The sequence below is a fragment of the Gastrolobium bilobum genome, unplaced genomic scaffold (genome assembly GCF_033153095.1).
Source record: "Gastrolobium bilobum isolate Gb01-03AN ecotype WA unplaced genomic scaffold, APGP_CSIRO_Gbil_v1 utg2184, whole genome shotgun sequence".
NCBI classification, from domain to species: Eukaryota; Viridiplantae; Streptophyta; class Magnoliopsida; order Fabales; family Fabaceae; genus Gastrolobium; species Gastrolobium bilobum.
Genome location: NW_026899222.1, coordinates 338,853 through 354,584, shown reverse-complemented (window position 1 = coordinate 354,584; position 15,732 = coordinate 338,853). Strand labels below are relative to the sequence as shown.

At 35.5% G+C, this 15,732-nt stretch overlaps 2 protein-coding genes across 6 annotated transcripts; one reads left to right on the top strand and one right to left on the bottom strand.

Annotated features, from left to right (window-relative positions):
- The first annotated feature begins 4,623 nt into the window (after positions 1-4,623).
- LOC133288474 (uncharacterized) lies at positions 4,624-5,172 on the top strand. The gene has a single exon (XM_061486229.1). The coding sequence runs from the start codon at positions 4,624-4,626 to the stop codon at positions 5,170-5,172; it is 549 nt and encodes a 182-aa protein (XP_061342213.1).
- A 3,341-nt stretch (positions 5,173-8,513) lies between these two features.
- On the bottom strand, positions 8,514-13,439 carry LOC133288484 (ribonuclease 3-like protein 2). Of its 5 annotated transcripts, none has more exons than XM_061486239.1 (8): positions 13,297-13,439; positions 13,029-13,193; positions 11,977-12,493; positions 11,486-11,862; positions 10,633-10,815; positions 10,007-10,517; positions 9,518-9,894; positions 8,514-8,949 (listed from the first exon to the last, which is right to left on the bottom strand). In XM_061486239.1, the coding sequence occupies exons 3-8, from the start codon at positions 12,466-12,468 to the stop codon at positions 8,772-8,774; spliced, it is 2,118 nt and encodes a 705-aa protein (XP_061342223.1). In that variant the 5' UTR covers positions 12,469-12,493; positions 13,029-13,193; positions 13,297-13,439; the 3' UTR covers positions 8,514-8,771. The 5 variants fall into 5 exon arrangements, with proteins under 5 accessions (XP_061342223.1, XP_061342227.1, XP_061342226.1 ...); XM_061486243.1 differs by having other exon boundaries at positions 10,007-10,508; XM_061486242.1 differs by having other exon boundaries at positions 13,104-13,193.
- Positions 13,440-15,732: the final 2,293 nt, after the last annotated feature.

The following is a 15,732-nucleotide window of genomic DNA, read 5'->3' as shown; positions in this document are numbered from 1 at the left end:
TTTTCCAAAAAAGAAAGAAACATATGATTTTTTATAGTCGAGAAGCACGTTTACCTCATAAACTCATCAATCTAAAAGGTAGCCAAAGTAGCTACATAAGGTAACGACATGAGCAAAACAACAAAATGTGTCAGTCAAATAGCCAAAGCAGCTATACAATGTAGCGACTTTGGCAAAAATAAAAAAATAGACCAAAGTAGCTACACCAGTACACCATATAACGACTTTGGTTAAATAGCTGACCAGGTTTCTACAGCCGGTATAAACGTACCACGTATCTAGAATATAGTTGCTATATTACCTACGATACCACTGCAGTAACAATTTGGAAAAAAAAAAATTGAATCCATGGCATTCAGGTGTTTTTTATAGCAAAATGTGGCACAAAAGTCAATACCCCAAATATTGTTCACGTCTTTAATAAAATTGGCATATTTTGAGAGCTAAGATTTGAAATGCGTATTAAGTTACATTCAGTTCCAAAAATTTTCCATTACTTATTGTGGTTGATTTAATTTTAATTATATTTTTATTATTTTAAGTTTGTTTAATGTTAATTGAATTGTAATCAATTATCTTTAAACTTCAATTTTTCTTTTTTTATGCATGTTTAATCCGGATTGGGCTGTAATTGATTTATAAAAATGTATTTAAGAATTCTATGGGAAGAAATTGAATATTTTATCATTTCAATAATCAAATTAAGAACATATGATTTCTCTTTTTCTATCACAATTTTCTATTTGACCTACTTTTTTTATCACTTAGTACAAGATCATTAAGTTAGCTTTCACCAATAGCTGAACAATTTGTGATGGTCATAAATAACGAGATTGCGGTAGTAGAGAATGTAAAATCACCCTTGAAAAAAAAAATGATCAATTAAGTCAGATATATTTATGCAACATAGAAAATTAAGAATAAGAAGTTAGATCCATAAATTTGAATGACTAGTGATTAAAAGGTAGATCCATATTTAGAATTACAACTTGCGCAAATAAAATTGGACATTAAATTCAAAGAAAGAGTAAAGTTAGAAAACAAATTTAATGACAAGGGGAAAAGAACAATAGTTTTGGGACTTGGATTGTTTCTTTGAGTCAAGTTTGAGGTGATATGGGACCCACCACTAGGACAGTTTTTGAATAAAGGACAACAAAGTGACAGTAGAAAAGTTCAAAGAGTGGTAACCTTCCCTTAAAATCAAATCAGGTGTAACAAGGTTAAGGTTATTAAGTCATCTTCTTGTAAATATTTTGTGCCAAAGCTTAGCTTAACTCAATATTCTGTTTCTAAAGTGGTCATGCAGATAAAATACTCAAATCAATTCTTAAGCAACGACACAACAAAATAAAGAGTAAGAAAAAGGAAAATGGTTCAATTGTTTGAGAAACTGCCATGTAATTTTTTATTTTATTTTTTTGGGGCTAACATTGATAACGTTTTGGTTATTCTTCATACAATAAAGAAATTTGTTTGCAAGTAGTCAATGTGCCTTTGGCTTCCCTCCAAATGGGCTTAAATATTATGATATCATTCACATTGATTTGGTGCATAATATTGAACCCCTAGTATCAATATTTGCCTATCTACCCGCTAATCAGGTCGGAAGCTGATAATTGACTTCAGTCGTGACACAAAATATTACTGGATTGTGTCATCCGCATAATAAATATACTACTTTTAACAAATATGGCACTCTCTAGTACAATACAAACATGATGCAACATTTAATGTTATTAATGAAGTATTTAATGATGGAACATCTTTTGTCAACATAAACATCAACATTAACAATACTTTTATCTCTAACAAGTTGTCATTGTGGAAAAATTACTTTTTTTATTTGGTTTGATATGATGTAGTGGTTAAATTCATGGTGACAGATTATATTTTTTATTATTATGTATGACATAATTGATGACCTAATGGCAAAAATTTAGCCTTGTCCATCAAGCAATTACGGAAAAACAAATAAACAATGGATAAACACAATGTAGTTCAAAACTAAAAGAACCATTGCTATATCTTTTCCTTGGGCATGGTAATATCCAACTTACATAGTTTAAACAATATCATAATCTCTCAATACCCTGTCCCGTTCCGTGCTTTCTAAATCCACTTTTTTCTTTTCGGGAGGCAAAAATACAATCCAAGGAAATATTGAGTACTATCAAAGGAGGACTCTTTGCATGTAATAAAAAAGAAAAAGACTCAGAGACATACTATTATGGACATATAGAAGAAGCCTATATTCTAAAAGGCCTAGGAAATAGTACAAGAGGAAATTAATACAAATTGTTAGAGATATATAAAATTATTAATGTAGCCTCATCCAACAGTTTAAACTTTTGGGTTAAATTTGTTCTTTATGTGGTATCAAAGCCTCAGTGTCCCAGGTTCGATCCTCGCCGCCCCCATTTTCTTTGTGGAATTTCTTAGCACAGGTAGGTTGGGCGGGCCTGATGCATTATCCATCTTTCAAGTCCAGTGGGCTCTCTTGTGAGAGGACATGTTCGAGATATATAAAACTATTAATGTAATTTCACCAAACAACTTAACCTTTTGAGTTGAATTTTGGTTCTTTACACAAATAAAGGAAAGCATGAAGAGTTATCCAAATACGATAGCAACGAACCTGGACATGTGCTCTTAGAAGAGTTATCCAAGATTCATACTTCTTCTAGCCACAGATAAACTCTGTAAATAAATATATGATCATTTTTTCTTTATTACTATTGTAAAGAACCAATTCAACCCAAAAGCTTAAGCGGTTGGGTGAGGTTAACTTAATGTTTTTATATATCTCAACACGCCCTCTCACACGAGAGCCAACTGGGCTCGAAGAGTGGACAAAACACAGACCCACCTACCTGTGCGAACAAAGAAATTCCACTTGAAAGAAAGTGGGGGGCGACGAGGATCGAACCCGGGACACGAGGCTCTAATACCATGTAAAGAACCAATTCAACCCATAAGCTTAAGCTGTTAGGTGAGGGCCTCTTTAATGGTTTTATATATCTCAACACGCCTCCTCACACGAAAGCCCACTGGGCTTAAAGAGTGGACAATGCACAGGCTCACCTACCTGTGCGAACAAAGAAATTCCACTTGAAAGAAAGTGGGGGGCGACGAGGATCGAACCCGGGACACGAGGCTTTGATACCATCTAAAGAACCAATTTAACCCAAAAGCTTAATATCTCAACAACTATTATGTTGTTATTGTGCACACATACCACCCCTTTGACTAACGCCGTTATTATTAGTACAGAGTAATTTGCTAAACTCAAAGATATAATCCATAGATATCTAAGAGAGTTCATGAATCCAAAATCAACACACTAATCTCTTGACTAGATATTTTTGTCACCAGAAGAGAACACATACCATTATAGAGTAGAATAATGTTTTTCACATTCATTTACAATAACATCAATAGTTTTCCCACTTTGCAGTTAGTCTCACCTAAATTTTTGCCATCTATATGAGGAGATGTGACTCCTCCTGATGTCTATCAAGCATTTTTTGCTCATAATATCCTTAACAGAACAATCCTATTACACATTATTACTTTGACCCATCCAAACTATGGCTAGAAAGGGCTCATCATTGTGTTAATTGTTGGGCTTCGTACGGGTAAAGGTGGCCCAAAGTCAACAACAAAGAGGGAAGTGGGACCCACCACTAGGACGTACATTCTTCCCTTAAAATAAAATCAACGCCCACGAAAAAAGTGAAAGGCTATTGGAGGAATATGCTTTCACCGGCCTTATCAAGCAACGTCCAATAACATTCAAAATTAATTTCCCTCTTGCATGTTCTCTTCTCTTGTCCCTTTCTTTTATCTCATCTATCATGGGTGTAACATAGCTATATTTTCCTCAACTTACAAAGACTATAATGTCACCTTCTTGCCATAATTTTGTACCAATGCGTAGCATTAATTAATATTCTCTTTCAAATGTGCTCATGCAGACAAAATACTTGATCAGCTCCTAAGCAAGGACACAATAGAATAAAGAAAATGGTTCAATTGGTTAAGTAGCTGTCATGTGATAGGTTTGCAAGTAGTAAATCAGGCTTTCATTTCCATCCAAATTGGCTTTAAATATTATGATATCATTATCATCAATTTGGTAAATAATGAATAACCACTTCTATCAATCATCTACATAGCTGCTAGCATCTAATCAGGTCGGTTGCCGAAAATTGACTTCAGTCATGACAGACAAAAGATTACTGGTTTATGCCATACACATAAATACACCACTTTTTACCAAATACCTTATTTTGCTAATGATGTTTTGTTCATTGCCAGTTGCATTTATAATGTGTCAGAATTTTCTTAGAATTTTCAGCACCCCCAGATTTATTTATTTTTGTACTTTTGTTGCTGACACTGACAATAACTTTTAATCTTATATCCTGTTGCAAGCGTCAATTTCTATTGTTAGTCTCTCTCACTCCCTCTCTTTGTTTCACTCCAGTTTCATGTCCCCTATATATATATATATATATGTCCAGAACCCCACTCTTATTCCTACTACAACTAATTCCTCTCAAATCCTTCTGATCATTTTTATCTTATTCTTTGTCACATTTCTTGACATTCATCAAAGTCATGAACAAATTTAAGAAATCTCAAGTTCTAGTGCTCTTTGTCCCAGCTCTTCTTCTTGTCTTGACCCCCTTGTTACCTTCCTCTCTAAGGCCTACCTACCTTTACTTCATCTTTAACGTCCTCATCATTGGACTTGGAGCTGAAGCTGGTCTTCTTTCAGCTTTTTCTAATCCTTTTGAAGACACAAAGCAGCATGTTTCTGTTACACAGAAACCTATAATGCCCCCAGAAGTCATAACTGGTGGAAGTGCTGTCTCAGAACATAATGAAAAGAAGCCTAAGGTTGTTGAAAAGTCTGCATCTGAGAAGATTGTTGGTGTCACTAAAGTAGATAAGTTGAAAAAGTGTCCTTCAACGCCAAGCCTTTTGTTCATAGGAGGTGGAGAAGTTGATGGTGAAGTCATGGACGAGGGACTTGAAGCAGAAGATGAGAATGGGGGAGTAAATGGGCAAGAGCTGTTTGTAAAAGCTGAGGCCTTCATTGGGAACTTTTACAAGCAGTTAAAGATGCAGAGAGAGGAATCTTGGTATTATCACAAAGCCTTTTAGGACTGCATTAGCTTTTTCTCTAGAATAAATTATTCTATGGTGTTAAATTAGAAACACTGGTTCTGAGATTCTATTAGTTGGAGGCCAAAGATAAACCATATTATTCTGCTTTGGTGATTTTTCTTCCTCTGGGTCTGTACAGATTTTAATTTGGAATTAGATGTCAGGTCTATTTGCCATGTTCAGTTTGTATTATCATCAGATAAAGTTCCCGTTAAGAAAGATATTTTACTGCGCTATACTATCCTGATGTTGTAAGATATTCAGATATATATTTATATATGGATTCCTGCATGACTATCAATGTTTGACTGGGGTCTATTATATTTTGTAAAGTTGGAGTACAACATGCAATATATAAAATTATATGATATCCATGCATCAACTTTTAACCAATTTTATCTATGATTAATCATACTTTCAACCAACTTTAACCTCTTAATGTAAGTGATTAGCTCAAAGTATAAGGGGTTAATTCAATTACAAATGGCTAGTTTTGATATAGTTATTGAAAAATTATTTTTCATTAACCACTGATGAGTTGAATCAACTACTTAACTTCTAGCAAGTTAAAATAGACTAGTTTTTGGTTAATCAAACACATTATTGGTTAATGTTACGAGTGACATTGATGCAATTAGTTGTAGCTTAGAGTTCACCTATTAAAAAATACATAAAGAATTTTATTTCTTTTATGGCTACTAGAGTTGCTTTCCTATTTTTCTTGAGTCATGTGATGACTGATGAAGGGACTAACTTGTGGGATATCAATATCATATCACAAAAAGCATGTCCGAAATTTTTTTATGCAATTGGATGAATTTTAATCAAAATCATGAAGAAGAACTCTAAAAGTGTTATTTCAATATTTCATACACCAAAAGATTAGGGGCCAGGTAATGTTTGATAGAGCCAGCTACATATAAAGCAAAGAAAGATGAGGAGTGTTTGATTTGACAGAGATCACGCCTTATTTTAATTATACACCTGTCAAGAATCTGTCGCATCCATCTTATCAACTGTGAAGCAAAATAGCTGCTGGCTCAAAAATGTTAATCCCCGTTGCTCTAATTAAGAAGGGGACAGAGTCTTAATCTGATGGGTAGCCATGTAGATGTAGGTGAGGTAAACACAATGTGAGAGATCCAATATCTATAACATAGAGAGAAACATTGTTAATATTAAATTGTACTATATTAATAGATGTTAGACACTCACTGGATGTTTAATATAATTTTTTGTTACAACCTCCTAATATATCAATCAAAGGAATCGAAGTCTACCATCTGTTATGAATGTGGCCTTATGATTATTATCTTATTATGGCCATTTTTTTTACTAGCATGTGGCATTGTGACACAGGCAAGTCATTCCTTATTCACTCGATTTACCCATAGTCCAAAGTCTGCATGCATGTTGCAGTGACCTATATAGAAGTATTAGTATAGCACCAAATTCTTTGCTAAAAATCAAGCATTAGTCCAAACAAGATTGTCTCTTTCTTTCTTTATCTCTCTCTCTTGAAAAGAAAGGCATTGCGTACACATGCTGTGTTGGTGTTTTCTCTTGGGTGCCTGGAATGTTGATTCAGAATTATTATTTTTTATATAATGTTATCTTTTTGGGTTTTATATGTTTTATCTCTCTTATAATTAAGTTTCATATTATTTGTTTATTTTGCTCTAGGTCGGTATGATGATGGGGTACTGCGTCCAAAAAGGAACTGCATATTGTGCAGTTCTCAATTCAACGATTCAGATTCATTTAGCTATGTTGGCAATTGTGTTTTAATTATAGAAATAAAATCAATTTTAATGATTGAGATAGTGTGGTGTTTTCTAAAAATTGTGACAATCTCGATCCGTGATGATGGGGTCATCAATCAAGGTGTAAGATTTTTTTTTTTTTTTTGAATACAAAGGTGTAAGATATTTTTTATTCTCTTTGGAACTAGAAAATTCCATTTCTCTTTTTGATATGTGGCCTTCGTGTGAAGTGAGGGGAGAGGGGTCCATAATATATGCAGACGCTGCTTGTAAAGATCCTGTTCTTACTTTTGATGGTTTATTCCTACCAATATTCTTAACCTCCCTGCATTAACACAAAGGCAAACAAAATTCCATATTAGTTTTATTGTCCCATCTCAAAAACTTTCACAGAATTAAGCTACTATGTCATTTTATGGCAACACTAATTTCCAAAGTAGAGCAAAATATTAACCTTTTCTACTAAACAGTAAGTGAAGGCAAAAGCTTATGCCATAGAGAAATTTCCAAAACAAGTAGGCGTAACTAAGTTCACACATTTTCGTTGTTGTTAGTGGACATGAAGAAGATAACCGCTATGTTACCAAATGATGGTAGCTCAATTGATGTATGAGAGTTGAGCCGGGAGGGAGGGGGAGCATGTGTTCGATCCTCGTCAGTACCATATTTGTGAGAGATTTAAAGCTTTAATGATGGATTTGTCCCGAACTCCAGATTAGTTCATAGGAAACCTATGGGATTACCGGAGGAGAAATCCAAAAAAAAAAAAAAAAAAGATAACCGCTACGTTTCACAGTTTGGCTAAACACATTTTGCACAAATTATGGATATTTTCCATGTAGACGCAATTCTTACATCAAAGATTTGTCCATCCCTTTTCTGAATAGTATAGTTCAAGAATTGAACTCTTACGGTGTTCATCATACATTATTTTATATAACGATGGAGAGTTTGAACTCTATCCATTCCAAGTTTCTAACTCAAAATTGTGTGCATGGAGTAGGAGTCTAAATTAGGAGACGGCAAAGGAGTCATCTTGTGTGCAAGCAGAAGGGAGAAGTCTTGCGTGCGTGTAAAGAGATGAGTCTTGTGTGCAAGCAAAGTCCATTCATTAGTTTTCCCAAAAAAAAATAAAAAATAAGTCCATTGATTAATCTTGCACATATTTCTGGCTAATCATTTCTTGCCTGCTGCACAATGAACACAATTTCTGTTATCTAGATTTTACAACATAAATTAACAATCAGCTTGATAAATTTGAAGTTATTAAAAATTCGAAAATTTATTTAAGCCAAATAACTAGTTGAACCATGGGTTGAATTGACTTAGCCTTGAGGCATGCTTTCCAATTAACTTTCTATATTTTAAAAAGGTCTTGCCTGATTTACTTGTTTAGGCGTTAATTTAATGAGGTTAGAGCAGTGTACTAATTATTTATCCAATGGGATATCATCAAGGTGCACCATTTATTCAGTACGTGTTACTGTCCGGAGAACTCGCCTAAAGGTTATATTACCATGCTTATTGTTAGTAGGTAGCCTACACAACAATGTTAAATTGTTTCTAGGTGGTCCATACAAAGACAATAATTACTTTGCATACGCTCATGGAAACGCCAAATTTCCAGTTATCAAAAATCCGTTGGGAAGTTCACTGCAACTACGGTTAAATTGTGTCATACGAAGTAGCAAAACCACATACTAAGTAACCATTTCCTGTCATGTTGTATTGTAACAACTATGAAGTCTTCCTTCATTGTGGAGGTGAAGGATCTTGTCTTGAAGCTACCACGGGAGATGAGAGACACACTATACAATAATTACAACACAAATCTCACAGACAATAATTACATTCTTGTAAGGCTCGAATCATCAAGGAAGCTGCAGAATTCTCTGCATCTTTCACCCGAGATTTTTCATCCCCAGACATTTGGAGTGCACCATTTATAGTCGCTATCTGAACAGAGCAGACAAATTTCTTTTCATGAGGAGGACCTGCATCTTTCTCAATGCTGTGAACCATTTGCATAGGAGTAAGAAGTTAGTTTACAAGGAGGATCAAAAGCATGACATATGCAACTAAACTGAAAAAACAAATTGAAATTAGCAAGGAAGATCCATTAGTAGTAAAAAATTTGCACCACTAACATATACTAAATCCAATACCCAATACATAAACCAAATGCTCACAATAAAAAGCCAATAAGAAAGCTTGTCTGGCACAGAGACTGTTAGTGACACCGAAACATAATTTCCATTATCTGAAGAGAAAGAATTAAGGATTTTGACAAAATTATTTTAACCTGATTTTAAATTGGGTAAAACACAAGGTAATATTTTTACTGAAAAACTCTGGATTAGTAGTAAAGACACAAGTAAATGAAAACAAAATAATCATGCATGCCATTGCTTGAAAACTGTTCTGCCCAACGAAAGTGAAAATAACAGATAATACCATCATCTTCAGACATTATTGGTTACTCGCACCTCACATTATACTTTTAAATTTGGCTACGAGAGAAAATCAGAAAAAAAGACAATGCACTGTTATATAAATAAATCAGTACTCAAAGTGGTTACCTGTATACTGGTTTGGGCCATTTTTTCATCCCACAAAGCTCGTGTAACTTATGTTTGGCTGCTTCAATCTCAAAGGTACCATCAATGCCAGCACAATAGTTGAGCGTCATAGTACTTACAGGCACCAAATTTGCAAGTTTATCCAAGGCAACCTTAGCAGCGTCAAGCCTAGCAATGTCCTTCTGGTCAGAGGAAGCAGAGGCAACAAATTGTCCATCAACATAGACACTGGCAATGCTTTTGTCTCCATTCCTCCAGTGTTTGATATCAACCTGTTTCCCATTCTTTTGGCAGATCTCGAAGAGCATTGTCACTGGTTGGGGTTGTTGCTCCAAATCATCTGGCGTTACAAAAGGCTCCAAAAGACCTCTAATTATCTGCCAACAACAATTTAGCTAAAGTTTCTCATTTTGAATTTGAACACCTAATAATCAAATCATTAGCATTATGAACTAATTAATAAATAGATTGGTTAGAAAATAAACATACCGCCCATGTTTTTTGTAGGTCAAAATCGAAATCGACATAAACAGCAGCGGCGGCCACAGACTCAACAACATCAGCAAGAACCTTGGGAGCTTTCACCAATCCACCATAGGTGACAAGATCATCCTCTTGAGCCACAACCTCCACAAACTCCTTTACCTTGTGAACAAGAGCGGGGGCGTTATGGCGGACGAAGCGGTGGAAGCCATGGCGGATGGCGACCCGAGCAAGCTTCTCGGTGCTGACATTGGCGGAGCGGAGGAGAGAAAGTTGGCCGGGATCAAGGGTGGGGTAAGCAAGGAACAAGTGACTGATGATGGCCAAGCCCAAAACGGCATCGCCGAGGAGCTCTAGGCGCTCATAGGAGACAGCGTCAGGGAATGAGGAGTGGGTCAGGGCTTCTTCAAGAAGCTTCTTGTTCCTGAAGCTGTACCTAATTATGTTCTCCACCGCAAGCACCGACACTTCCATTTCCGCAGATGGACAAGATGATGTTGTCCTGACGCTACAAAACCTGTCCTATGAATGAAGTAGAATGACTTGTGCACTGATGGTGATGTTATAAGGGATAGTCTAGTGATATGAAAGGAAATTAAGATAAATATTGAAAGAGTATAGTATAATCTTACCTCTTGGAGTTATTCTTGACCCGTTCTTGTAAGGCCCAAATCATAAAGGAAGCTGCAGAGTTCTCTGCATCTTTCACCCGAGATTTTTCATCCCCTGACATTTGGAGTATACCATCTACCGTTGCTATCTGAACAGAGCAGACAAATTTCTTTTCATGAGGAGGACCTGCATCTTTCTCAATGCTGTGAACCATTGCAGTGGAGTAAGTAGTTTACAAGCAAGATCAAACGCTTGACATACACAACTAAACTGAATGAATAAATTGAAATTAACAAGGAAGATCCATAGCTAGTAAAAAAATTGCATCACTAGCATATACTAAATCCAATACCTAATACATCAACCAAATCCACACAATAAAAATCCCATAAGAAAGCTTGTCTGACACATAGACTGTTAGGACACCAAAACACAATTTCCATTATTTGGAGAATTTTTTTTTAAGGATCTTGACAAAATTATACTAACTTGATTTTAAATTGGGCAAAACACAAGTAAAAGGCAAGACTTTTACAGAAAAATGTGAACAAAATATGTAAGCCGAAAACTGTCAGGTGATCTCTTGATTAGTAGCAAAGATTTAGCTAAATGCAAACAAAATAATAATGCAAACCATTGCTTGAAAACTGTTCAGCTCAACGAAAGTGGAAATAACAAATAATACCCTCATCTACATATATATTTTTTTTCTCATTCCCACCCCCACCCCAAAAAACCCCCCTACATTTTACTTTCAAATTTGGCTATGAGAGAAAACCAGAAGACAATGCACTTTTATATATAAACAAATCAAGACTATAAATGGATGTTATTCTTTCGATATGTCATTGCAAAATGCTAGCAGCGGTTTACCTGTATACTGGTTTGGGCCATTTTTTCATCCCACAAAGCTCGTGTAACTTATGTTTGGCTGCTTCAATCTCAAAGGTACCATCAATGCCAGCACAATAGTCAAGCATCATGGTACTTACAGGCACTAAATGTGCTAGTTTATCCAAGGCAACCTTAGCAGCATCAAGCCTTGCAATGTCCTTCTGGTCTGAGGAAGCGGAGGCAACAAATCGTCCATCAACAAACACACTGGCAATGCTTTTCGCTCCTTTTCTCCAATGTTTGATGTCAACCTGTTTCCCATTCTTTTGGCAGATCTCAAAGAGCATTGTCACTGGTTGGGGTTGTTGCTCCAAATCATCTGGCGTCACAAATGGCTCCCAAAGACCTCTAATTATCTGCCAACAATATCTGTTTAGATAAAATTTCTCATTTTGAATTTGAACATTTAATAACCAAATAATTATCATTATGAATTAATTAGTAAATAAAGATTGGTTAAACAAGCATACCACCCATGTTTTTTGAAGGTCAAAATCAACGTCGACGTAGACAGAAGCAGCGACAGATTCAACAATGTCAGCAAGAACCTTGGGTGCTTTCACCGATCCACCATGGGCAACAGGATCATCCTCTTCACTCACAGCCTCCACAAACTCCCTTACCTTGTGAACAAGAGCAGGGGCATTGTGTCGGATGTAGCGGTGGAAGCCATGGCGGATGGTGATGCGAGCAAGCTTCTCAGTGCTGACATTGGCAGCGCGGAGGAGGGAAAGTTGGCCGTGTTCAAGGGTGGGGTAAACAAGGAAGAGGTGGTTGATGATGGTCAGGCCCAAAACGGCATCACCAAGGAGCTCCAAGCGCTGGTACGAGATGGCGTTGGGGAATGAGGGATGGGTCAGGGCTTCTTCTAAAAGCTTCTTGTTCCTGAAGCTGTACCTGAGTATGTTCTCCACCGCAAGCACAGACAATTCCATCTCCGCAGATGGACAACATGGCGACATCCTGATGGTACAGTACCTGTCCAGTCTATGAACAAAATAGGACTAACTCGTTAAATGATGATGATGTTACGGGATATCTGTATGAGGATGAAAGTAAAGTTTCACAAATATTAAAAGAAGTATAGTGTATCCCAATATTACAAAACCCGGCTCAGTCATGATTTCGGGTCACTGGTCCAACCAGTGAGCCACAGATTGAACTGTATGATTCGGATAGATAAATATAAGTCCATATTTTATACTCAAAATTTCAAAAAATCATAAGACAATTTATGAAGCTTCTGAAATAATGGGGACTGTATAAACCTAAACCCACACTCTTAACATTTAGTTTGCACAGAAGAGACCGCCATGTGCTTAGATCGTATTCTTCCCATAAAGGGAACTAGAGATGTAATTGCAAGTAGCTGCCTTGTCTAATAGCATATCAGTGACATAAATTTCTCAGTATTTTAGTTCGTACGACAAAAGGAAATCAAATGGGAGCATACTTTGTATAAGACTACGTATAAGAAGATTACAAGAAACACAGTAAACAGAGTTTCAAACTGAATAACCACCTCAGACAAGCACTCGGATTAATTCAAATTCCACGATAACAAGGTGAAAGAAACAGTTGAGGAGAGATTATACACGGTTGAAAAACACTTTCCGTAGTGCAATATCAGGTGGTGCTGAATCATGTAGTCTCAGCGAGTGCAATAGCTCCCTCACCAATGTTGCATCTACAAAAGATATATATAAAAATAAAAAAATAATTCAAAATAAAAAGGTTAATATTAGGATTGACGAATAAAGGAGGGGTTAGGGTTCTGGAATAAAGAAAACCTGAACCAATGAACCAGGGTCTTGCCTTCACTAAAATTAATCCTTCTTTTAAGCATATTTCGTCCCCAGTTACTCAGCAGAATCGTATCGAAATTCTAGTCTCATTCTGCACCGGTTACTTCAGACTTGTTGGTCCGGTTTTTGCAATATTTATGTTTCTTTTGATATTATTCCTCACCCACAGTTTTATTTGAAGTTTGAATGTTTTTTTTTTTTAAAAGTTTGCCACAAAATTTGATAAAATCTCTTTGATACCAGATTCTTAAATCTCTTAAAGATACGGTCAATATTATGACGCAAAAAAAAAAAAAAAAAAAAAAAAAAAAAAAAAACTTTATCGAAAATATATAATTGGGATAGGATATTGTGACACCCAAGTTATGTTACACCCATGTGACACCCAGTCAATCTCACCGTTAGATGACTTATGTTGATCCAACGCTTATATTTATTTTCATCTTTGTATAGTCATGATTTCCCAAATTTAAAGTGAAATCATTAAATATGGGAAATCATAACCATACAAAGGTAGAAATAAATATAAAATATTAAATTTGAGAAATCATGACCATACAAAGATGGAAATAAATATAACCGTTGGATCAACATAAGTGATCTAACGATGAGATTTACTGGGTGTCACATGGGTGTAACATTACTTGGGTGTCACAATATCCTATCCCTATATAATTTATCTTAAGGTTTCTCTTTTCTCATGTGACCTAAGCTAACATTTTTCATGTCATAAATATAACAAGTGGTGGAATTCATCGTTTGTTAAAAAAGAAAAAGAAAAAATATGAATTTCTATATCTCACTTATCTTTTATTACATAAGAAAATAACTTCTCTTTATCTTATAAAATATTTTTTTTTTTTATATTATCACACTTTTATAAAAGTGAATCAGCCACATCTAGGGGTGAAAGTGGGATGGATTAGGCCAAGCTTTATCCTGAAAAGCCCAAGCCTACGTCAAAAAATTTCAATTTGGCCTGGCCCAAGCCTAGTATGAGTCTAACTGTTAGTCTGGCTTAACCCGTTTATAAAAAATCAAATGGTCTGGCTAGCCCGTTAGCCTGCTAATTTTTAACTTCTAAGCAAAACCATGAATCAACTTTACAACATACTCAAATTATGTTGCTAAACCAAAAATCATAATTTCAACGTCCAAACAGAATCATGAATAACAACAAAACTCATACAATCTGCATTTAAGTCAATTTCAAAAGCAAATTGCTCAAACTAAATAATATATATTTCATCAGATCCAACATACAAATCCATACTATGTAAATTAAAATAACCACATGAATCCAACAAACACATCATGATGCTTATAGTAAGTATAACATCTCCCAAAAACCTTTTAATATATTCATATACACAATCTAACATCCGCTGAATGCATTCTTGGGGAGGGGGCTGAACCTTTAGCCATCACTGTTCCCCCGCACTCCGAATTAGTCCCATAGCAGGCTCAAAGAGTCGAAGCTCGTGGGGATACCGGAGGGAGCCAACTCGTCTCAAAGAGATAATTAGGGTTGGGTAACTCCAAAAAAAGATATCGGTTCCTCCTACATAATTAAATTATAAATAATCGCAATTGATTAAATTTATATCTTTTGTTTTTTCTTACGGTCATACTTATTCTATTTTATTTTATTTTATTTTATTTAAAATAAATAGTGCAATATAGGCCGGCCTGTAGGCTTATAGGCCAGGCTTTGTGAAAGTGAGCATACGGCCTTTTTATTAAACAAGCTTTTTCAAGGCCCAAGCTCAGCCTATTTTACAAAATATACTAGGTCAGGTCTGGCCTGACGTAGACCGAGCCATAGGGCCCCTGTAGGCCGGCCCGGCCCAGTTTCACCCCTAGCCACATCATACAAAAGAAGAGAGAAGAAATAAATAGGAATTCATAATTGAATGTTGAATAAAAAAAATCAACAGTAGAAATAAAATATTTTTTTTTTGGATAACATCCGGGTATCCTCACAGCCGATAGCCATGAGACTAATCATTCATCCCAAGTCAGCGCACTAAGCGGTAAAGAGCTGACCACGAAATTCTTTTCCTTCACAAGAGTTGGGGTTCGAACCCCCAACCACTCGCTTAAGGGACGAGATGTTGAACCATCACACCCACTACGTGGTTTAGAAATAAAAACATTAAAACCTCAATTTTAATGCATTAAATGCTTCTCATTCTCAATCATTTATTATTGTTAATTTTTTTTTGGGTACACTTTCATTTAATATTCTTCTCATTCAATAAACTAGTGTGTTGCATAAATTAAGCAGAGAATGAAATTTACCAAAAGATTAAAAATATATGGCGGAAGAATTTTTATTTAAAATAGTTATTATTATCTTTCATTATTGTTTCGTTTAGATAATTAATATATCATATCTTGTAGAATTTAAAATGTTTTATA